At 34.8% G+C, this 23900-nt stretch overlaps 1 protein-coding gene across 6 annotated transcripts in view; it reads right to left on the reverse strand.

The window, feature by feature from the left end:
* Window positions 1-23900, reverse strand: part of CHN1 (chimerin 1) — a 200256-nt gene that overhangs the window by 84562 nt on the left and 91794 nt on the right. For 4 of the 6 annotated variants that reach the window (XM_036858805.1, XM_036858807.1, XM_036858806.1 and 1 more), the window contains one exon: window positions 2445-2733. The exons of 1 other annotated variant lie outside the window; for it this stretch is intronic. In XM_036858805.1, the coding sequence (XP_036714700.1) occupies window positions 2445-2733 (289 nt within the window). Of the gene's footprint in view, window positions 1-377; window positions 452-2444; window positions 2734-23900 lie in introns of those variants that run through there. One more of the 6 variants, XM_036858809.1, reaches the window with a different exon arrangement.

A 23900-nucleotide genomic window follows, 5' to 3' on the forward strand; every position in this document is an offset into this window, starting at 1 on the left:
TTCTCTCTCCTACAAAACCTGCACTCCCTGAAGGATCACAGACTATATAAACCAGACCTTGGATGTCACCTAGTCCAAAGCCCTCCTATTAAAAGGTGGGAAACAGCCTCCACAGAGAGACTGAAAAGTGACAGAGAAGTGAAAAAGAAAGTGACACAGAAAAATCAATGCCTGTAATTGAACCTAGCTCTTAATTCCAACGCTACTATCCTTTCCACAACAGCATACTCCTGCAAAGCCAACACTTTTTGCCTCTGAGGAAAAGGACTGATGAATGAGAGGGAATTTAGCTATGCGGGACCCAGTAAAATATTTATTAAACCACACTTGTGTCAGTAGGTATCTTAAATCAGTTAAACATGATTGTCTTTACTTACAAATGTCATCCACTGTGACAGGGAATCAATGTTTCAAGCTGTTGAACAGGTCATCATCCCTGTCCTGTTGGATGACACCTGTAAATAAAATAAATCTAGTTTTGAGTGAGTAGATTTTAAGCCAACTAGATTTAAGATGCATGCAGTTTAAAGCAAAGAGTAGTTTTTAAGAGATGATTCTTAATCAAGGCTTGCTGAAGAGAAACACTTTCTGGGCTAGCTACTTCACTCTATGTCACTGGCCTTCAGCACAAAAAAATCCAGGTAATTTAACAGGTAATGTTGCCAGAATACATAGGGCATCATGGATCCTAGAGTTAAAAGCGTCCTCTAGGCACTAGCTACCTCAGTCTCTTGCCTCTGTGAGTATTTATTTTCATTTTGTAGGAGGGACAACTAAGGCCCTGTGAGGTTAAATGACTAGCCCAATGTTAAATAGCTAAGTGTCTGTAGCTTGAGTCCCTTAATGTACAAAAATGTACACAGAACACATTAGCAAAGGTTATCATTAGGTTGATCAAATTTGAAAGACTCACAGGTATGTATTTAAAAAAATATTTCACAGATGTTAACTTAGAATATTCAAGGCACATCTTCATAACATACAATATCGGTATTAGATATTTAAATACAAGCATTACTGAAAAATGCCATGAATGAAAAATAACCAAAAGTGAGAAAATGGGAACTAGAGTGAAAAGAACAATATTAAATACAGCATGCATTTAGGACTCTAAATTCTGGTTACTTCCAAAAAAGACGTGTAGTTCCTAACAAATTTAAGTGTATGAAAAACTATTTGCTACAGACTATAGTTTAAAATGTTGGTTTCTCTGCAGCCACAAAATGCCACTCTAAGTAAGATCTGCCAGAAACTAAAATTTGAAATGGACAATGAACATTTGAAATTTCCATTCTGTACCTAAATACTTCAAGATAATGGGAAGTATTTTAGGATGCTGCCATGAGGTAATATGACTGTCACAGTAACATTACCACCAAACTCATATTGAGCGCTTACTTTGTGCCAAGCCCTGTTTGATTATTTTATACATACTATCTCATTCAGTCAATCCTCAGAAGTTGATTATTACAACTTTACAAATAAGAACATTAAAGCACAGAGAATTTAAGTAACTTGATGAAGTCACTCAACTGGTAAAATGATAGAATTTGAGCACAAATCTATTTGGTGACAGAATCAAGCTCAAATGACTATATAATACTACATTTCTTTAATATGGTAACTTAAGATACTCAAAAATATATAAGAATTAGCTAACACAATGACAATTAAAATACATAAAATTATCCCAACTAAATCCCACACAATATAAAACATGAGAAAATTCTCACTTTTTCTTGGGGGATGAAAGGGAGGCTCGGGACAATTTTCAAAGTAAAATTATCTTAATGCCAAGGAATTAAAACTTCTGATGTTAACCTTAAACACATTACAATTAAAATATGACAAATGAAAAACTTAAATTGTCTTTCATAATTAAAGAAAAGTATATCTTCCGGATCAGTTACTTCATAAGTCCATAAAGAGATAAATTCTCCTGTTACTCAAGACTAACTGATTCTCAAAATAGTATAACAGTTATTGATAGACTGAAATTTAATCATGTGTATTTGAGAATACATATTATCTATCAATTTGCTAAAGAATAGAACTATTCATAAAGTAAATTATCTTTAAGGGAAACAAAGTAAGTTTGATAGATAATATGACCCCCTTAATTCTTTATGTAATATAGCTAGTGTAAGTTATGCTTCTGACCAAAACCCCTGAACTTCTTTACTAGGAGTCATTTTTCCAACAAATTTTTAAAACTGTGAAACTGATAAAATAGGAAATAATCAGGAGTACAAAAATATACCTGACATATTTTAACTGAACAAGAATTAGATATATCAAAGCTCAGCATCACAGAAACTAGACATGAAGGAAAATGCATATCCTTTCCAAAGCACTGTGGAGAAGTCAATTTCTTCTGGCAATAATGGTTTTCTTATAAGAACCCCAAACAGAAGAAGACAAAGTGTGGTTTCATGGTAGCTTACCCTTTTCTCTGATACCCCATCCTGGCCTGTAGAATCTTTCTCATCAAGTGTCTCTTTCGGGACTGGCATATGTTTTTGGTATGCTGGCTCTCTGTTTAAGGTTGTGTATCCTATGTGCTCATAAATTGGGTTTATCGTCATCTTGGCAATGTATTCTGCTGCCTTGGTTTCAATATAGAGAGTAATCAATCCATCAGTCACCAGATCGTGGATGGACTCAAAGCGCTTCTCCCCAACAAAGTGCTTTCCATCGTAGTAGAGCCTGAAGTTTCTGGTTTGACTTCCAAATCTGCCTCAATGAAATGGGAAAGATGTTTTTAAGAAAAGTAAGCAAGTGAATTCTTTCTGAAAAAATATTTAAAACTATTGCTTTGTGTGTGTCTTCTTTGTTTAAATAAACTGTGGCTAATCTCTATGAATCGTCTGGAATATGGAAAATTACACTTTTGAACACAAAGAATGAATCTGCAACAACTAGGGATAACTAGCCAAAAGCATGCCTACCCTAGAAGGAAAACCTTGTTCTTATTCACCTTTTTTAAGCCACTTCATTATGCCTGTAGGAAAAACAGGGGAAAATAAACCTCATATACTATTAGAACACATTCAATAGTCAACTGGTCAAGTACATAATATATGAAATTTCTATATTAGCATGTTCTCTCCAAGTTGATCAATAAAAGTATTCAATGTACTTCAGACCCCAACATTCATGTCTTTCAATGGGAAAGCTCCCTTTAGGGCTCACCTGAGTGTGATGCCAGCAAGCATTTAAAGTAGAGCTGATTCCAGAACCTGAGTCATACAGTAGAGCAGGATGGCACAGAAACACACTTTTGCTATTTCTAGCCATGGGTCAAGGACTTGCTCTTCCCTCTTACATAGTCATTCTTCTGTCTGCTTGTTGAGTTTGGGCAAGATATGCTTGCAATATATATAGGGCATATAAGTTATCAACTATTAAACTCTAGAAATTCTGTTCTCACTTTCGAGTCATCTTTCAGTGACATTTTTAAAAACCTGAAGAATGATTTACTTTTATGATAATTTCAGTATTTTGCTTCCTGTGGCAAACCTTGGAAATGGATCCAAGTTGGCATGACTAGCATCAGTGTCCTTCCAAGATGACAAAGACAAGAACATGCACTGACTTTAATAAAAGCTGATGCCAAAAGGCACTAAGGGCCAAGTCACAGTCTCTGGAAGCTAGCTCCGAGTGAGCCTAATTTAAAACTAAACAAATCAGAAAGGATATATTTAATTTCACTGTTAAAAATACACAGAACAGAGATGGACTAAAATACTAAATTAATAGCTGTTTAAGTAAAGTGTTTAAATAGAACTGCAAACTTATGCAACAATACTTTTCTGGTATAGGTTACATTTCAGGAGGACAGGAGTTAGAACCTTCTTAAGATTTCACTTTAAATGTGCCCTAAAAAAGGGAAACAAAAAAATTTTTAATAGTGGCCTGAGGTATCTCTGTTTCTGTCGTTCAAATTAGACTTTAGTAGTTATTTAATCTAGAACCCAATATTCTATCCATGCTGGTCCTTCTTCTAAAATAAAATTGATCTACCTTTTGCTTCTTTAAAAGCAATTAAATTTTGATTTATACTCAAGCGAATGATCCATATAATTCCACTTTTCCATTCTCATTTTCCTCTAATGTTAAAGACATATTTCTCCTAAGTAAATTTTCATTATAATGCAGGTCTAAAAAGTTGGAAGGTAAAATTTCTACACCAAAGTTAAACATAAACTTTTTCTCAGTTTAATATACTGCTATTTCCTTTTCACTAATTTTCATCATCTGTTATTGAGAAATAAACATAGCCACTTCATAAATTTTATAAGGTTCATATAGCAATAAACACAACATTGTTTAACATTAAGTTCCTTTATATTTCAGTTGTATTCAGAGGCATTTCAATAAGGGATTTAGACCATTTTACTCCTGCAGGGGCTTAAGATTTTACAATAAGCAGTTTCACAATGGGTATGGCACTTAAAATAAAGACTATCTAAGTAATGGTGGCAGGCATTTGTCACTCAACTGTCTTCTGAAATCTGAGAAGTATGGGAGCAGAGGGTGGAAGGGAAGATGGCTGAACTGGCCTACGTGGGTTGGGATGGTTAATCGGAAGAGTGGAAATCTAAGGTTAGATTTCTTGGCACTTGACAATGGAGCTGTTTCTAAGCCATCCAAGGAGAGAGTTTCCTGGCTACCTCTAGGTTATTGGGTAAAAAAGTCTAAATAAGTTTGTCCGTTTCTCTTTCTCAACTCAGTGACTTTAAGGGACCCTATGCACAATCCCCAGTTCCTCTTCAGCCTGTACTTAAGCTCTAGACTTCCAGTTCAATCAAGCTTCCAGCCTTAAGGAAGCTGATCAGATAACTAAAATAACTCATAATATGGGTTGATTAAAACAATATCAAAGGACAAGAAAATGAATTTCCATTTTGGAACTATGACAATTATGATTGAATTTTTAAGAAAAATTGCATCATTTTTACTAAAGGAACTATAAGCTTTGTATGCCTACTCTGAACATCCCTCTCTTTTATTTTGGAAGCTACATAAAAAATAGCATCGCCCTACAGACTGACAGAGAGACTTCTCCCCTTCCTTGATCTGAAAAGTCATGACAGAGAATCTTTGAGCAAGGTGGGGAATGAGTGTGTCTATTCTACAAAAAGAGCCATAAAAAGGAGATGCCAAATCTAAGGGCAAATAAAGAATCCTTCCTTATAAAACTTATCGCACACAGACTGTCATTTATACAACAAACATTTAACAAGACACCCAGGAACTCTTAAATATTAGGTAGTTCATAATAAAGTTCGTGTTTCCTTGATAACCTCAATGGGAAATAAACAAACATAAAAACAAGTCAATACAAAGACAAGATGAAATTGCTGAATTTTAAAAAGTTCATCTTTAGATTGATTTCTAAAAAATGATTATAATAATGTGTATAACCTTGTTCATATACAGAAAAGTTACATTTCTCTACAGTGATACATGAAACCAAGTAAATCCAGTATCTCCCTCACACTAAGAAAACCAAGAAACTCACTGTTTAACTAGATCTGAAATATTACACTTAAGCCTACATAAGATCTCAGAGCTACTGTTTATGTCCCAGTACAAAAGACCTTTGCAGTCTTGAAATACGGTTTGGACAGGGACAGGCAAGTCCTGGGTCCTATGTGTTTAACAGAAAACCTTAGGCTTCAGCATCAGACAAATTAAGTTTAAATCCTGGATCTGCCACTTAGCTGAGTGATTTTGGGAAAATCATTCTTCAGATTCTGCATCTAGAAAACAGGAATAACATTACCCTGTACAGTAGTAACATTACATGGCTGTGAGGATTACATAAGAATATTTAAGTTAAAGCTAAGTACAGCTGACCCTTGAACAACACAGGTTTGAACTGCACTGGTCCACTTAGAGACATGGGTTTTTTCAACAGTAAATCCTACAGCACTACACTATCTGTGGCTGGTTGAATCCGCAGATCTGGAACCATGGATACAGAGGGCCAACTATAAGTGATATGTGGATTTTCCACTGTGCAGAGGGTAGGTGCCCCTAACCACCATACTGTTCAAGGGTCAACTGTATATAGTACGTTCAACAGTAGTCCCCTTTCTCCTCTGTTAGCATAGACCTCTGCAGAGAATGACAGAATAATTACCAAACAATAAAGTAAAACAAAAGATGTTCGATAAATATGCACTGAAGACAGTTGAATAAATAATTGGTAATGCTGGTTGTATAGGAACATCTCTGCCTGGGCTGACTTTACAGTCAATGAAAGACAAGGAGTTCTTTGTGACTTTTTTTACTCAGGATACCCCTGAGTATGTTTATACTACGTGGTTAACTGAGTGGAAATACAACAGAGTGCAAAGAGGGGAGGAGAGAAGCTGGGAGAGTTCTTCCACAGGGGGTTGGGAGTCAGGTTTCTGATTTCAAGGAAGAAAGGTCAGTAAATATACTTGTATTGAAAGCAGGACATATTAAATGGATCTAGTGACAACTACTGAACTCTTGAAGGCAGAGTATTGATTTGTAAAAACTGTTAATGCTAAACCATTTTCCCTGCATTTTTATAGGAAAATATTCTTTTCGCTTTTTCTTATATTTATTCCCTGCTTCTGCCCTTTCTTTTACATACCTGTTCATTTTTTGATGAATATGTTTGAAACTGTATAGGTCCAACCCTCACCTAGATAGAGTTCAACAAGATGAAAATTCATTTTTTCCAAAGTGGTACTGTAGCTAACAAATAGAAAGACTGGGATAATCTGCTCTGAACTGCTACTGTTGTACATAATTACAACTTTCTAAAAAGAATGTCTTTTTCTCCAGTGATTCCAGGTTTTGGTTTTCATGTTTTGAAAAACTGTTTAATGCTGTGCCCTGCTGCATTCAGATGAATTTCAAAATACATAATTCCAACAGCTAGCTTTAAAAAGTGAACAAAACCCTTAATACCATCCTTTCTATTTTTTAGCAAGTAAATCGCGCTCATAAAAAACTCAATCTAGAGGTACAAAGTGATGAAAATATATACAAAGAATAACCTTTGGGATCTTACTTTACTTTTTCTAAAACCAAGAATTAGTTCTGATTTGAGGCCAAAGTATTTGGAAGTATCTCCAAAGGAAAGCTCCAAGCTAACAGATGTTTTCTGTTAACAAACAGAAAACAAAACATATACAACACACTTGTCTAAGTTAACAATAAAATGTTAGAACTATTTCCAGAAACCAACACAGGAAAACAATTTTATTTATCACAAATATGTATTTGTGTATTGTTTAGCAGAGTCAAAGAAGCTAATCTAGTGGTGAAATAAAAATGTTTCATTAATTCTTCTAATCATAAACATACTCTCGGAACAAGGGTTAAAACAGAGACAAGAATATGATGAGGCATTCACTTAAATACTATAAAATGAATTTAGATTGACTAAGAAAGGCTAAGGGAGAGAGAACTTAGCTATAATTTCACAATATTTTCTCCATCTAAAATTTTGTTAGGATACTACTTTTTTCTATCTTGTTGTATAATTTTGGATGGCAAAATGAGGCAAAATGTTAAAATATGCGAACTCATGATGCTAGTCCCTTGGCAAAATAAATCATCTTCAAGAAAGAAGCAAACCAATGTACCTAACTAAACGTTCAAAGGTGGCACCAGGCAGCTCTGCAAGGTGGAACTGATACGGAAGAAGAGTTGAAGAAAGTCTCTTTAAGAAACAGTTAGACATCCCCCCACACTCCCTAATCCTGTCCCCAGTGCAACCCCTTCCCCACTCTGGTGGAAGACTTGAGCTCTGTTCTCTGGATAGTAAATCAAGGAGATTTTGAACTGAGGAACGCCAGACAGAGTTGAAGGCAGAGATACCATCCTGAAAACTAAATGAAAGTTTTAAATCCTGAAGATTGAGACTTCATCTCTCTTCACCACCAGGTTAGAAGGCTTGCACCTTTCCTTATAAGAGTGGAAGATTCTTCTCTGGGAAATCCTATCAGCTCAACTGAAAAGACTTAAGAATAGAGACATCACCCTATAATTGGGAGGCTTCTCTCAAGCTCCCAGAACTACCAGTCAACTTTTTAGTTTTTACTTGCCTCAAGAAATTTTCTAATTTCCCTTGTGATTTCTCCTTTGATCCATTGGTTATTTAAGAGTGTATTGTTTAATTTCTATATATCTGTGAAGTCTCCAGTTTTCCTACTGCTCTTGACTTCTGATTTTATTTCATTGTGATTGGTAAAGATATTTGATATGATTCAATTTTCTTAAATATGTTAAGACTTGTTTTGTGACCAACGTGTGATATGTGAATGCTCCCTGTGTGCTTGAGAAGAACGTGTATTCCGGGACTGTTGGGTGAGTGTTCTGTATATGTCTGTTAGGTCCAACTGATGTATAACGTTGTTCAAGCCCTTCTTTTTCTTATTGATCTGTCTAGTTCTATCCACTTAGTGCCAAATAAACTTAAATATGAGCAATCAGCTAAGGACCACCTGACATCTGAGGAAAATCTCTCTCATGAAGGACAAAGATAGATAAACAAACAGAATCAAAGCAAGCTGAAGGAAACAAACCATGCAAAGAGATGACAATATTTTTTTAAATTATCAATCTTCAAAGAAACAAAAATGGGATGTTTCCTATTTCTATTATTGAATAGGATTCAGCAAGAAACATTAGGATGCTATAAGAAAAGGAATAAATATAGAATACATAGAAAAATAAGTAAAAAAGGAAATATAACATAAATGAAAATTTTAAAGAAGAAATGAAAGATAAAGTTGGGAAAATATTTAAGAAGAGCAAAAAGACAAAAAGATGAAAAATAGAGAAAAAAAATAAGATAGAGAATCAATCCAGGAAGTCCAACATCTAGATAATAGTAGGTCTGGAAAGAGAAAAGAGAAAACAGAAGGGGAAGAAATCTAAAAGGTAATTCAAGAAAATTTATCACAATTGAAGACTATAAGATACAATAGACAAAAATAGGTCCACACCAAGAGGGTAAACATGAAAAGATGCTCAAAGAGTAGTCCAGTAAATACAAATTATATCTTTAGAATGATGAAGTTTTACAAGTCTGACAATACCAAGAACTGGCAAGGATACAGAGCCACTAATATAACCAACACCAGGCATACTGTTTAACAAAATGGTTTTAAAATTTCTAGTAAAGTTTAATACATGCATACCTATGGTGTAGCAATCCTATTCCTAGATAATATTCCAGACAATATGAGTGATTATGTGCACTAGGACAGAAACACACACACACAAACACACACACACACACACACAGCAGGAACAGTGTTCAAAATGCCTAAACCTAGAAACCACACAAATTCCCAGTAAAACAAACAAACAAACAAAACTGTGGTACACATACTGTGATGGTTAATTTTCTATGTCAGCTGGAAGGGTGTTTTCAGATGAGATTAACATTTAAATCAGTGAACTCTGAGTAAAGCGGACTGCTCTCCATAATTTGGTGGCTCTTATTCAGTCAGTTGAAGACCTGAATAGAACAAAATGACTGGCCTTCCTGAGCAAGAGGGAATTCTCCAGCAGACTGCCTTTGGACTTCGCACCACTGGCTCTCCTGGGTCTCAGGCCTGCAAGCCCACACTGCAGATTTAGACTTGCCAGCCTTCACAATCACGTGAGCTGATTCCTTGTAATGAATCTCTTTCCGTATATATACACATCCTATTGGTTCTGTTTCTCTTGAGAACCCTGACTAATACAATAAAATACTAAACAGCAAGGAAAATGGATACATGCAACAACATGAATGAATTTTAAAAATATGTCAAGAAAAAAGAACAAGTCACAAGAGTACATACAGTGTGGTTCAAATATATAAAGTCCAAAGGCAGGCAAAATCCAACTGCATTATATCGGAATGTACATATGGATGGTAAGACTATAAATAAAAGCATGAAAAAGAAGAGAGTCCAGTGGTTAACTACAGTGAGGAAGGTAGAGATAATAAGAAAGGGAAACATGGGAACTTTCTGGACTACCATTAAAATATTATACCTTGATGTGGTAGGGATTATATAAGTTCACTTATATTTAAATGCAATCTATTTTAATACTGTACATATAAGTTTTATATACTTTTCTGTATGTTTTATTTTATAATAAATTTGTTTAAAGAATAAAAGCAAAAAATAGGGGCTTCCCTGGTGGCGCAGTGGTTGAGAATCTGCCTGCCAAGGCAGGGGATATGGGTTCGAGCCCTGGTCTGGGAAGATCCCACATGCCGCGGAGCAACTGGGCCCGTGAGCCACAACTACTGAGCCTGCGTGTCTGGAGACTGTGCTCCGCAACAAGAGAGGCCGCGATAGTGAGAGGCCCGCGCACCGCGATGAAGAGTGGGCCCCCACTCGCCGCAACTGTGAGAAGCATCACACAGAAACGAAGACCCAACACAGCCAAAAAAAAAATAATAAATAAATAATAAATTAAAAAATTAAAAAAAAAATTCAGTGAAGGAATATCCATTTAAAAAAAAAAAAAAAAGCAAAGAATATAGCATCCAAATGACAGTCAAAGACCTTACCCTGGGAAGAAGAAGCAATCAGAAAACAGATTCTTTATAAGTGCTTTACATGGAATCTAAGAATATAATTTAATAAGAGAGTTCAATGTTGAGTTTTTAAAATAATGACATGAAAAGGGAGATTATAGAGCTAAGAGAAAAAATTGAGTATCAAAATAATGTTACTATAAATCTAAATAAATAACTAGAAATGGTAGGGAATAGGATCAACAAGACTGAAAAAACAAATTGGTGGCATGAGGTAAGGCTTGAATAAACATACTGAATGCACAGGAAAATAAAGAGTAATCAATTACAGGGTAGATAAACAAACACAGAAAGGCTAAGACAATAGAACATAAAAAAATGCCCCTGAGGTTCAGATGCCAACAAATGGAACAGAAAAATTACTCAGAAATATAAATGGGAAATATTCCATGAAGAAAAGAAGAACTAAATCTCAATAATGAAAGAGCACCCTGTTTGATGGATAAGTTTATTAAAGAACTAACAACATTAAAATGTATCCTAGTTTAAGTTACTAAATTTGAGGAATAAACAGAATTTTTCAGATAACCAGGCAAGAAACAGTTCATACTGGGGGACAAGCAAGACTGTTCTTAGATTTCTCTTTAGTAACTATAAATGTCAAAAACAGTGGTATGATAACCATACAGTGTTGAGGGTAAGAAAAAGTACAGTGAGGATAGTCTATCCAGACAAGCTGTTGTTTAAATTAAAGACAAAAGGAAAACATTCTTGATATAAAGTTATACCTTCTTTTCAAAAAGTCTTTAGAAGTCAATGAATGATAATGTTAACTTGGGGTATTTTATTTTTGTTTTGCTTTGTTTTTACAATACTGCATTAAGTAGTAGCAATTTAACATTTTTAAAATATTGATACCTTTAAGAAATGTCTAGAATTTTACTTATGTTAATAATGACCATCCCTCACACATATAACTATATGTATTAGAATTTCACTTCCATGAAATCCAGTGAACCTTTCTTAATTATGAACGGGTGGATGAGTTCCTTTATGTCTTTAGGATACCAGTTAACAGAACTGTTGTAATGAAGCCAAATCCAAGCAAAGACTTGATAAGTAGGGCCAGTCTTGATGACCTGTTCAAGAGGCCCCCAAAGTCCCTTAAATGCAGGGAGAAGCTTATTCCCTGGTAAAATCTCTTCTGTATACAATTATAGTGATAGTATCTTGCATCTTTAAATTTGTAAAATTTCTCTCCTACTCATCTCTTCTTCCTGTACCTGCTCATTCTTGACAACCCCCAACTCCCTCATTTCTATCGTAATCTCTTATTAACCAATGATCATTATACAGAATGTCAGGGGTAAGTCAATGGATGTCACAGTCAAAAACATGCACAAATAAAAGCTTTCTGCTCTCCTCTGTAACACAGCCAGTGATGCCGTGTTTTATATTGACTAGTGATTGAGTAAGATTGGGAAAGATAATTTATTTAAGCAAGTATGTCAATATCATTCCAGAAAAGAAGGTATGTACCATACAAATTTACACCATCACAGAAACACACCTCATATTTCAGTCAACTGTTCATCTTCATAGCCAATAAAAGTATAATGAAAGGTTTTAAAAATGAGAACATGTTAAGATAATTTAATGCATATGACCCAGTCAAACATATATGGAAGAAGAACAGATGACTTAATTTTCTGGAACTATAATGCCTGGCAGAGCTATTAATTAATAATGTGTTTTGTTGAGCCTTATCTATAGCTACTGGTACACCTGCCAATCATGAAATAGAAATGTACGTTGAAAGAGTAAAGTATAATAGTTCCAGCTTCTCCTACTTTACAAAAATCTTAAGCCTGAAAGATAAGACTGTGGAATTAGAAGAAACCTTTGTGACTGTCTAATCCTTTGTTAATGTTTGTTGGAAGGCCCCCAGGTCCCATTCCAGAACTTCAGGTTCAGAATCTGCATTTTTAACAAGATCCTGAGGTGATTTTAGGTGCATTAAAGTTAGAGAAACACCAGTCTAATCCAACTCCCTCACATAATAGATGAAACAACTAAGAGATCTGAGCTCCTAAAACAGTACAATAGGCAGGCTAATAAAGACAATCCGAAAACCCCAAACAAAACAAAAATATTAAAAACCCAATCCATTGTTTAAAGTAAAATGGTTCTTTTTCTCCATCAGTAAGGACTGCTTTATAGTCTCCCTGGAAGGCCTCCTAGCCCAGCCTGATTTCATGTACACCATTCTCCCCAAGCATCTCTAAGCACGGCCAAATCAACAGGTCCCCTACCAAACTTATCAACTCTCTCATCTCTTCTCCCCCTTCAGAAAGCCATTCCTGCTCCAACATCGCTTAATAGAACCACCACCCACCCTGTCAACCAGCCAAAACTTCCATAATTATCTGAGATTCTTCGATCTCCCTCTATATTTAAAATTGATTGACCTTTTTGAATCTATGCAAACTGCACCCATTCTGCCTACAGCTACCAGAGTTTGTCCCAAGACAGATTTTCTATCTTGAAAATTGTTAATGCTTCATTACTGTTGAATAGAATTAGTAAAGGCTTCATTAATACTTTTCCCTAAGTTGGCCAGCTAAATGTAACAATAAATGTATTCTAAAAAATACTTGTGGGCAACACAGAATTGCCAAAATATAAGCAGATTACTACAGTTTTGTTGCGTGTAATTTTTAGAAAGTGGTAATTACCATGATATATTGTTTATCATTTGAAGAGCTGTAATGCTCTGGATAACATATTGACAACTGGAAGTAATAAATGAAAAATAACCTTTCTAATGTAGTGAACCAATTATAATAACTTCTGCTACCTTTGTTTTCATTTTACCATTAAATTAGAGAAATACTATTAAGTATTACGTCCAGCCAATAAGTAAATGTATATGTTTACTTACAGAAAAGTATTGTACACATATCATAATCAACGGACAAAGGATTAATCTCCAAAATACATAAACAGCTCATGCAGCTCAATATTAAAGAAACAAACAACCCAATCCAAAAATGGGCAGAAGACCTAAATAGACATTTCTCCAAAGAAGACATACAGATGGCCACGAAGCACATGAAAAGCTGCTCAACGTCACTAATTATTAGAGAAATGCAAATCAAAACTACAATGAGCTATCACCTCACACCAGTTTGAATGGGCATCATCAGAAAATCTACAAACAACAAATGCTGGAGAGGGTGTGGAGAAAAGGGAACCCTCTTGCACTGTTGGTGGGAATGTAAATTGATACAACCACTATGGAGAAGAGTATGGAGGTTCCTTAAAAAACTAAAAAACTAAAAATATAACTACCATACGACCCAGCAATCCCACTACTGGGCATATACCCAGAGAAAACCATAATTCACAATGTTCATTGGAGCACTATTTACAATAGCCAGGTCATGGAAGAAACCTAAATGCCCATTGATAGACAAATGGATAAAGAAGTTGTGGTACATATATATGATGGAATACTACTCAGCCATAAGAAGGAACAAAATTGAGTCATTTGTTGAGACGTGGATGGATCTAGAGACTGTCATACAGAGTGAAGTAAGTCAGAAAGAGAAAAACAAATATCGTATATTAACGCATGTATGTGGAACCTAGAAAAATGGTACAGATGAACTGGTTTGCAGGGCAGAAGTTGAGACACAGATGTACAGAACAAACGTATGGACACCAAGGGGGGAAAACCGCAGTCGGGTGGGGGTGGTGGTGTGCTGAATTGGGCGATTGGGATTGACATGTATACACTGATGTGTATAAAATTGATGACTAATAAGAACCTGCAGTATAAAAAAACAAACAAACAAAAAACAACTAATACTAAACTTTCTTTGGGTTATTTGCATGGAAATATGTTAATATAAATGTTTCAGACATTACATGAAATTTCTAAAAATCTTACATGTTCTGCTATAATGTTATGTCATAATTCTAGTTATTACTTTAAAATGTATATCTCAGAAATAACTAAATTTCCTTGTCAACTGCATTATTATGAACTTCCATCAAATCTTTAACCATCGTCATTTTTAAGTCTTTTGTCATTTACAGACAGTTCTGGGTGTACTCTGATGCTTTCGCAAAAATGTTCCTATAAAAGGGTTTCATCTTCAAGGAATTCATGGAAAAGACTGACAAGTACAGGTTTCTGGTAACTGACTATACTGCTGAGCTGAATGAATAAGCATTTTCAGAACTCTAATGGAAAACTGATGAATTCATAAAAGTGCTAACAAAAGATCAAGATGAAAAAAAAAATTAATTACATGGGACTGAGTGAACTGATGAGGATGATTATAATTTTTATGACTTTCTGTTTAATAATAATAAAAAAAATCCCACAAGGACTCAGAAGCAAAAAATATACAAATCAATTTTCACTGCAAAGTAAAGGAGCTGTTACAGTGGAGGATTACTGGACTGAATATCAATATTATGACATAGTTTGAGTGTGTTTCGTGTTTGGTAATTGCAATCATTGTTGCTTTTGTTGTGGTCATCCATTTACAATGCTTGGTGTCAGTTTATTTATCTCTTGTAAAAATAAAATACAGTGTGTGTGTGTGAAAGAAAAAAAAAAAGAAAAGTATTACAATCTTGTTAAAATCAGGGTAGGTCCAGAAAGAATCAATGTATTTGTATAATGAAAATAGACTTCGCTTATTCAAGAGTTGGTGACCACTCCCACTAAAAGCTTATTAAAATTTTGTTTTCATGAGTCTATTACTTCAGTATAAAGTCACACTACTATAGAAGTTTACAAAAGCATGGAGTTACATATGTGTGCGAGTACTTATAGAGTTCTGTAAATGTGTATAAGTGTGTGTGGGGGGGTTACAAACACAAAACCCACATGATCATATACATTTTCCATATTCCTACTATTTAATTCCTTTAAACAAGAAAATGCTTTTATTTAATCATTTCTGTATAAACTACACAATTCTAAGTATCATATACAGACTATGATTTAATATTTTTCTTGAAGGCTCAGGTTCATTATCATGAATGTACTACTAAAATTTTAGTGTCTAAATACAGAAATATCCCAGGGGCTATTGTAGTGTATTGAGTTGCCTTACCCAGATCTTCACTTCCCCTAATTATTGAGCTCATAGTTCTTGAATCTAGTTTTATATTTAAAAAATCTTCTTTGCAGGTTATCACCTGTGTTCCTCTTTTAATTCACTACTTTTAACCTGCAGTAAGTTTAGAAAAAAGACAAAAGGACTTATTAATAGTTTATATAAAGCTGTATTAAATAGACTGCAGTAGGGATTCCTGAGCATTCCCTTGCTATAAACATATGGACCCTGTGGCAGCTATTCAGCCACTCAAACGCATTTCCCAGCCTCTTGGCCATATTTTGGAGACCCGAGGTTGGCAACAGTCTGACCTCCAGGTAAGTAGGATGTTACTGTAGATGAGCTGAGGCAGGCCTAAACTGGGTTACAGCTTTAAGTTTATTACCTAGCGGTCATTAACAATCAGCAAGTTCCTACATTAAATGCATCGTAAAATGACTCACTTTAGAAATCAATTTATTAGTGTATAATTTACATACAATAAACTGTATCCATTTCAGGTGGACAACTCAAAGAGTTCTGACAGATGCTACTATCACAGTCAAGATTCAGAACATTTTCAACACCCCCTAAAGTATCTTCATGTACTTTTGCAGCCTATACCTCTACTCCCTTGTCCTACTCAACCCCTTATCTGCATTCTGTCACTATAAATTTCTATTTTATGTAAATGGAATCATACAGCATATATTCTTTTGTGTTTGGATGTCTCAGTTTCTAACATAAAGATTTACTTTAAACTGATGGATGTTATTCTCATCAGATTTTAAATACAACTAGACCAGGATTTCAGGCTACAAAAAAGCAATAACACAAATTTGTAATGGCTACTTTGTTTCTGAAGTAGTTTTTAAATACCCTCTTATCTCTAATGATGTTAGGCATCAGATATAATCAACCTGTTAGCTGGAAAAAAAGAATCATCAACATAGCCATGGTTGCCACTTGTTGACTTTTAATGGCTAATAAGTAAAAGCTTAAAAAGTAATACACAATGTATCTGTGTGTGTTCATTTTAATAATACTATTTAATAATTTTGAGTGTTATGTGCTGTACACTAGGCATGTATTATCCCAAATAATCCTTCCAATACATATGAGGTATTACTATTACATCTCATTTTATAGATAATGAAACTGAGATTTAGGGAGACAAGCAATTTGCCCAAAGTCATACAGAATATGCTGGAACCAGAATTTGAATCCAGGACTGTCTGACTGCAAAACCATGTTCTGAACCACTGACCATATATACTGATTTAAAATCACAGGTTCGGGACTTCCCTAGTGGCGCAGTGGTTAAGAATCCACTTGCCAATGCAGGGGACACAGGTTCAAACCCTGGTCCAGGAAGATCCCACATGCTGCAGAGCAACTAAGCCCATGTGCCACAACTACTGAAGCCTGCGCACTCTAGGGCCTGCATGCCGCAACTACTGAGCCTGTGTGCTGCAACTACCAAAGCCTGTGCGCCTAGAGCCCACGCTCTACAACAAGAGAAGCCACCACAATGAGAAGCCTGTGCACCGCAACTAGAGAAAGCCCGCGTGCAGAAACGAAGACCCAATGCAGCCAAAAATAAATTAATTAAAGAGTAGGACACCTTGCTCCTGTAACACCAGAGAATCTGCAGTATCAAGACAGACACCAGACAACACAACAGATTACAATGTCCCGAAAAAGAAAATGACAAACCTCTTTAATTGGGAAATCACACACACAAGCCCAGAGAAGTCACATCTCCCCTCAAAAGGTGTCAGAGGCCCCCACAACTTCTACCTGGGTTGACTGGTGAAGGGCTTCCTCTGCATGAAGCCAGTCTAAAGTCTGGGAGAAGTAGCTATTTTACAAATGCATAAAACTCAGAAAGAAAATCACAAATTACATGAAGAATCAGGGAAACATGGCCCAAGCAACAAAAATAAATCTCCAGAAACCAACCCCAAAGAAATACAGATCTATTAATTACTTGACAAAGAATTCAAAATACCTTTCAAAGAGGCTCAATGATCTAAGAGAACACAGAAAATTAAATGAAATGAGATCAGGAAATGATGCATGAACAAAATAAGAAGATCAAAAAAGAGGAAAAAAAAAAAAAGACAAAGACTATTAAAAAGAACCAAACAAAAATTTTGGTACTAAAGAATATAATAATTAGAAAGGTTCAACATCAGACTTGATCAAGCAGAATAACGAATCAGAAAACCTCAAGACAAGTCATTTGAAATCTTTGAGACAGAGTACCAAAAAGAAAAAAAATGAAGAAAAGTGACATTCCTAAGGGACTTATGCTACGTCATTAAGTGGCTCAGTATATGTATTATAAGAGTATCAGAAAGAGAAGAGAGAGAAGAAAGCACAGAGAGCTTATTTGAAAAAAACGATGGTTGAAAACTTCCTAAATCACAGGAAGGAAATGGACATCCAGATTCAAGAATGTCAAAGAACTCCAACCAGGATTAAACTGAAAGAGGTCCATACATTATAATCAAATGTCAAAAGTCAGAGACAAAGATAGAAACTTGAAAGCAGCATGAGCAAAATGACTCATCATGTATTTACAAGGGAGCTCCAATGATATTATCAGTGCCTTTTACAGCAGGAACCTTACAAACCAGAAAGGAGTAGGACAATATATTCAAATTGCTAAAAGAAAAAAATACTACCAACCAAGAATATTACATCTGGCAAAATAGTCCTTCAAAAATGAAGGAGAAATAAAGACTTTCCCAGATAAACAAAAGTTAAGAGAGTTCATCATCACTAGAACTGCTTTATAAGAAATGCTAAAAGAACACTGCAAGTCAAAACAAAAGGACACTATACAGCAACATGCAAACATATAAAAATATAAAGCTTGCTGGTAAATGTTAACTACATAGACAAATACAGAATACTGTAATACTCTGCAGTGGTGCATAAAGAACTTTTAATTCTGGTATATGTATATTATACATATGTATAATATAACATATAACATATAACAGTTATAATGTTATATGTTAATGAATACACAATTTATAAAGAGGTAATTTGTGAGATCAATAACATAAGTGGAGGTGCCAAGATATGTATTTTTGTATACAATTGAAGTTAGGTTTTATCAGCTTAAAACAGATTGTTATAAGATGTTTCACAAAAGCCTCACTGAAACCACAAAGAGAATATCAATAGAAGATACACAAAAGAAAAGAAATCAAAGCATGTCAGTACAAAAAAAACAAAAAGTCAACAAAACACAAGGAAAGGTAGGAGGAAAGAGGAACAAAAACAGATATAAGACAGACAGAAAACAATTAACAACATGGCAATAGTAAGTCCTTCCCTATCAGGAATTACTTAAAATATAAATGTGTTAAACCCCCCAATCAAAAGGCAATGAGTGACTAAATGCATAAAAAAAGATTTAACTATATGCTATCAACAAGAAGTTACTTTAGATGTAAAGACCAACATAGGTTGAAAATAAAAGGATGAAAAAAGACATTCTATGCAAATGGTAACCAAAAGAGAGCAGAGGTGGCTGTACTTATATCAGACAAAATAAACTTTAAGTCAAAAGCTGTCACAAGAGACAAAGAAAGACATTATATAATGATAAAGGGTCAATGACTCAAAGAAATGGAAACATAACCCATGCTCTTGGATTGGAACAATTAATATTGTTAAAATAGTCACACTACCCAAAGCAATCTACAGATTTAATGGGATCCCTAGCAAATTACCCATGACATTTTTCACAGAACTAGAATAAATAATCCTAAAATTTATATGGAACCATAAAAGACCCAGAATTACCAAAACAATCCTGAGGAAAAAGAACAAAGGTAGAGGCATAACCCTCCCAGACTTCAGATAATATTACAAAGTCAGAGTAATCAAAACAGCATGGTATTGGCACAAAAACAGACATATGGATCAATGGAACAGAATATAGAGCCCAGAAATAAACCTGCACACCTGTGGTCAATTAATCTTTGACAAAGAAGGCAAGAACAGACAATGGAGAAAAGACAGTCTCTTCAGCAAGTGATGGTGGGAAAGCTGGACAGCCACATGTAAATCAATGAAGTTAGAACACACCCTCATACCATATACAAAAATAAACTCAAGATGGCTTAAAGACTTAAATTTAAGACATGACACCATAGAACTCCTAGAAGAGAACATAGGCAAAACATTCTTGGACATAAATTGCACCAATGTTTTCTTAGGTTAGTCTCCTAAGGCAATAGAAATAAAAGCAAAAATAAACAAATGGGACCTAATCAAACTTATAAGCTTTGGCACAGCAAAAGAAACCATAAACAAAACAAAAAGACAACCTACAGAATGGGAGAAAATATTTGCAAACGATGCAACCAACAAGGGATTAATTTCCAAAATATACAAGTAGCTCATACAACTCAATAACAACAACAACCAAAAAAACCCAGTCAAAACATGGGCAGAAGACCTAAATAGATATTTCTCCAAAAAAGACATACAGTCAGCCAATAGGCACATGAAAAGATGCTCAACATTGCTAATTATTAGAGAAATGCAAATCAAAACTACAATGAGGTACCACCTCACACCAGTCAGAATGGCCATCATTAAAAAGTCTACAAACAATAAATCCTGGAGAGGGTGTAGAGAAAAGGGAACTCTCCTACACTGTTGGTGGGAATGTAAATTGGTGCAGTCACTATGGCGAACAGTTCCTTAAAAAACTAAAAATAGAGTTGTCATATGATCCAGCAATCCTACTCCTGGGCATATATCCAGAGAAAACTCTAATTCGAAAAGATACATGCACCTCAGGCTTCATAGCAGCACTGTTTACAATAGCCCAGACATGGAAGCAACCTAAATGTCTACTGACAGAGGAATGGATAAAGAAAATGTGGTGTATATATACACACACTGGAATATTACTCAGCCATAAAAAAGGAAATAATGCCATCTGCAACAACATGGATGGACCAAGAGATTATCATACTAAGTGAAATAAGCCAGACAGAGAAAGAGAATTATCATATGATATCACTTATATGTGGAATCTAAAATATGACACAAATGAACATATTTATGAAACAGAAACATACACACAGACATAGAAAACAAACTTATGGTTACCAAAGGGGAAATGGGGTGGGGGAGGGATAAATTAGGAGTTTGCAATTAGCAGATACAAATTAATGTATATAAAATAGATAAATGACAAGGTCCTACTGTATAGCACAGGGAACTAGATTCAATATCCTCAATATCCTGATTCAGTTTTTTATATATATATATATACATACACACACACATATACACACATATATATAACTTTTCTTTTTCAGTTTCTTTTCCCATATAGGTTATTACAAAATATTGAGTATGGTCAAATGATCTTTGACAAGGGTGCCAAGGCTACACAATGGGAAAAGGATAGTTTCTTCAACAAATGGTGCTGGGAAAACTGGGTATCCAAATAAAAGAGAATGAATATGAATGGACCTTTATCTTATACCATATACAAAAATTAACTCAAAATTGATTACAGACCTACATGTAAGACCTGAAACTATAATACTCCTAGAAGAAAACAGGGGAAAAGCTTCAGGAAAATGGAATGGGCAATGATTTCTTAGATATGACACCAAAAGCACAAGTAACAAAAACAAAAACAGACAAAAGGGACTACATCAAACTTAAAAACTTCTGTACAGCAAAGGAAGCAAACAACAGTGAAAAGGTAACCTATGGAATGGGAGAAAATATTTACAAACTAATATCAGATAAGGAGTTAATATCTAGAATATAAGAAGAACTCATACAACTCAAAAAAAATTTTTTTTAATGGGCAAAGGACTTGAATAAACAGTTCTCCAAAGAAGATATACAAGTGGCCAATAAGCATATGAAAAGATGATCAACATCACTAATCATCAGGGAGATACAAATCACAGCCACAATGAGGTATGGCCTCATCCCCAACAGGATGGCCACTATCAAAAAGACAAAAATAACAAGGGTTGGAGAAGATGTGGAGAAATTGGAACATTTGTGCACTATTGGTGGGACTGTAAATGGTGTAGCCACTATGGTAAACAGTATGGAGGCTCCTCAAAATATTAAAAACAGAACTACTATGTGGTGCTGCAATCCCACTTTAGGGTATTTATCAAAAAGAACTGAAAACAGACCTCAAAGAGATATTTGCACATCCATGTACATTGCAGCATTATTCACAATAAGCAAGATGTGGAAGCAACCTAAACGTCCACTGTCTGATGAATGGATAAAGAAAATGTGAGCCAATTACAAAAAGCTAAATACCACATAATTCTACTTACACGAGGTATTAAAGTAATCAAACTCATAGAAACAGAAAGGAGAATGGTGGTTGCCAGGGACTGGGGGAAGGAGAAAAGGGAGAGTTGTTGTTCAATGGCTACAGAGTTTCAGCCATTTTTCAGCAAGATGAAAAAGTTCTAGAAATCTGCTGTACCAATACAACAATGTGAATAAAGTAAGCAATACTATAATCTACACTTAAAACTTATTAAGTGGGTATAAAGATATATATATTTATATGTATATATGTAGTTCAGAAAAATGAAGGTATAGATTATACCAAAGGGATACTCCATTGAGACAAATTAATAACTGCTCTTTCCCCAGCAAATCCAAATTCATGTCTTCATACAAGACAACAGAAGTTATTATCCTCAACCCGTACACTGTCCATGAGGCTATTTGAAAAGTTATCCCTATCTATGGCAGAGGAGGTTTCTGAAATCTGAAAGACTTTATTATATTTATTAATTATATATATGCAAAGGTTCCACTTTCCCCTCAGCTCAACTCATAGGAATTGTTCATTTTTAGTGACAGAGGAGAGCTGAAGGCTTATTAATATTTTCAGTCAGTAGAGGACAGACAAATGTGATTGAAATATAAACACTGAAACGCTTCTGGTACAAGGAAAAAAATGAAAGGCTTCACCAATTAATTAAGGACAACACCTATACTGAACTCTAAAGCCACATTTATAAATACTTACATGACATTTATAAAGTCCTTGACTATTTTTGGCTTCAATATTTTTTATTCATATAAGCTGGAAAATGATGTCACAAAGGTTAACTCTGAAATTTAAAAAAATCCGCCTTTTTTAGTAGGAGATCTATATATATTCATTCATTCATTCATTCATGTAGCCCCAACAGAGTATAAAGAGCCAGTTTATATTCCTGAGATAGAACTGGACACTGCCACATAATTCATTAACTTCACTATGTATTGGGTATGACAAAGGTTAAGTTTGTAAGAGAAAACCACAAACTTCTTTACGTCTTCGTGATCTCTCCCCTCTTCCCAATCATAAGTACATACTTGATTTCCTTCCATTTTCAGGTGTCACCTACATGTCACCTCTTCCTAATCTTTGTTAGTTCTTTAAAAACTAAATACAATTAAGTCACAGTTTTCTAAAAAGTATGTGGTGACATTTGGCTGGGGCAGGGAGGGCAGTTTAATTAGGTAGGTGCATGAATATAATATGTATCTGTTTCCAACATCACTGTATTTAATTCTGCTTATCAATAAATCTTCAAAATTCATATTTGTTACTCAAATGCCAGACTCAACTAGTTAAATCTTAATGTATATCGCCAATCATATATATAATATGCACCTATCATATACTGGTATAAATTATACTTTTATCTACACTATAAATGTCATATCAACATTCAAATCACATATATGCTTTAGTGAAATGCCTTATAAATATGAAAAAACAGGGAGGGAGGAGAGAAGCAAGGAAAGAGAAGAGTTGTTTTTCCCATTTTCTATTGATATATTCTGACAAATTCTAAAATTGGTATATTCTGAAATCTGTTTGTTCTGGCAAAACCTGACTAGAAAAAAGTTGGTTAATTATTTGGGACCTCATGCTTTTTATTCAAAATGGATGTTCCACTTTGTGAAATCCACTGAAATTTAGAGAATGGAAAGATGATTTTTCCCAAAACAAGCAAAATCTGAATCACTCTGTATACTTACTGCATTTCTATTATTTTGTACATTATAATCTGAGAGAAAATGCATTCATTCTTTTATATTTTGACAGGGCAGAAGTCTATCCTTGAGCAGCTGGCAGCATAAATGACAAAAGAGCGATATTTGCCTTAGGATCATGACAAAATTATCTTCAAAGAAATCTGTGTGTGTGTCTGTATGTGGGGGGGCGGTGT

This window comes from Balaenoptera musculus, chromosome 7 (genome assembly GCF_009873245.2).
Source record: "Balaenoptera musculus isolate JJ_BM4_2016_0621 chromosome 7, mBalMus1.pri.v3, whole genome shotgun sequence".
NCBI lineage: Eukaryota > Metazoa > Chordata > Mammalia > Artiodactyla > Balaenopteridae > Balaenoptera > Balaenoptera musculus.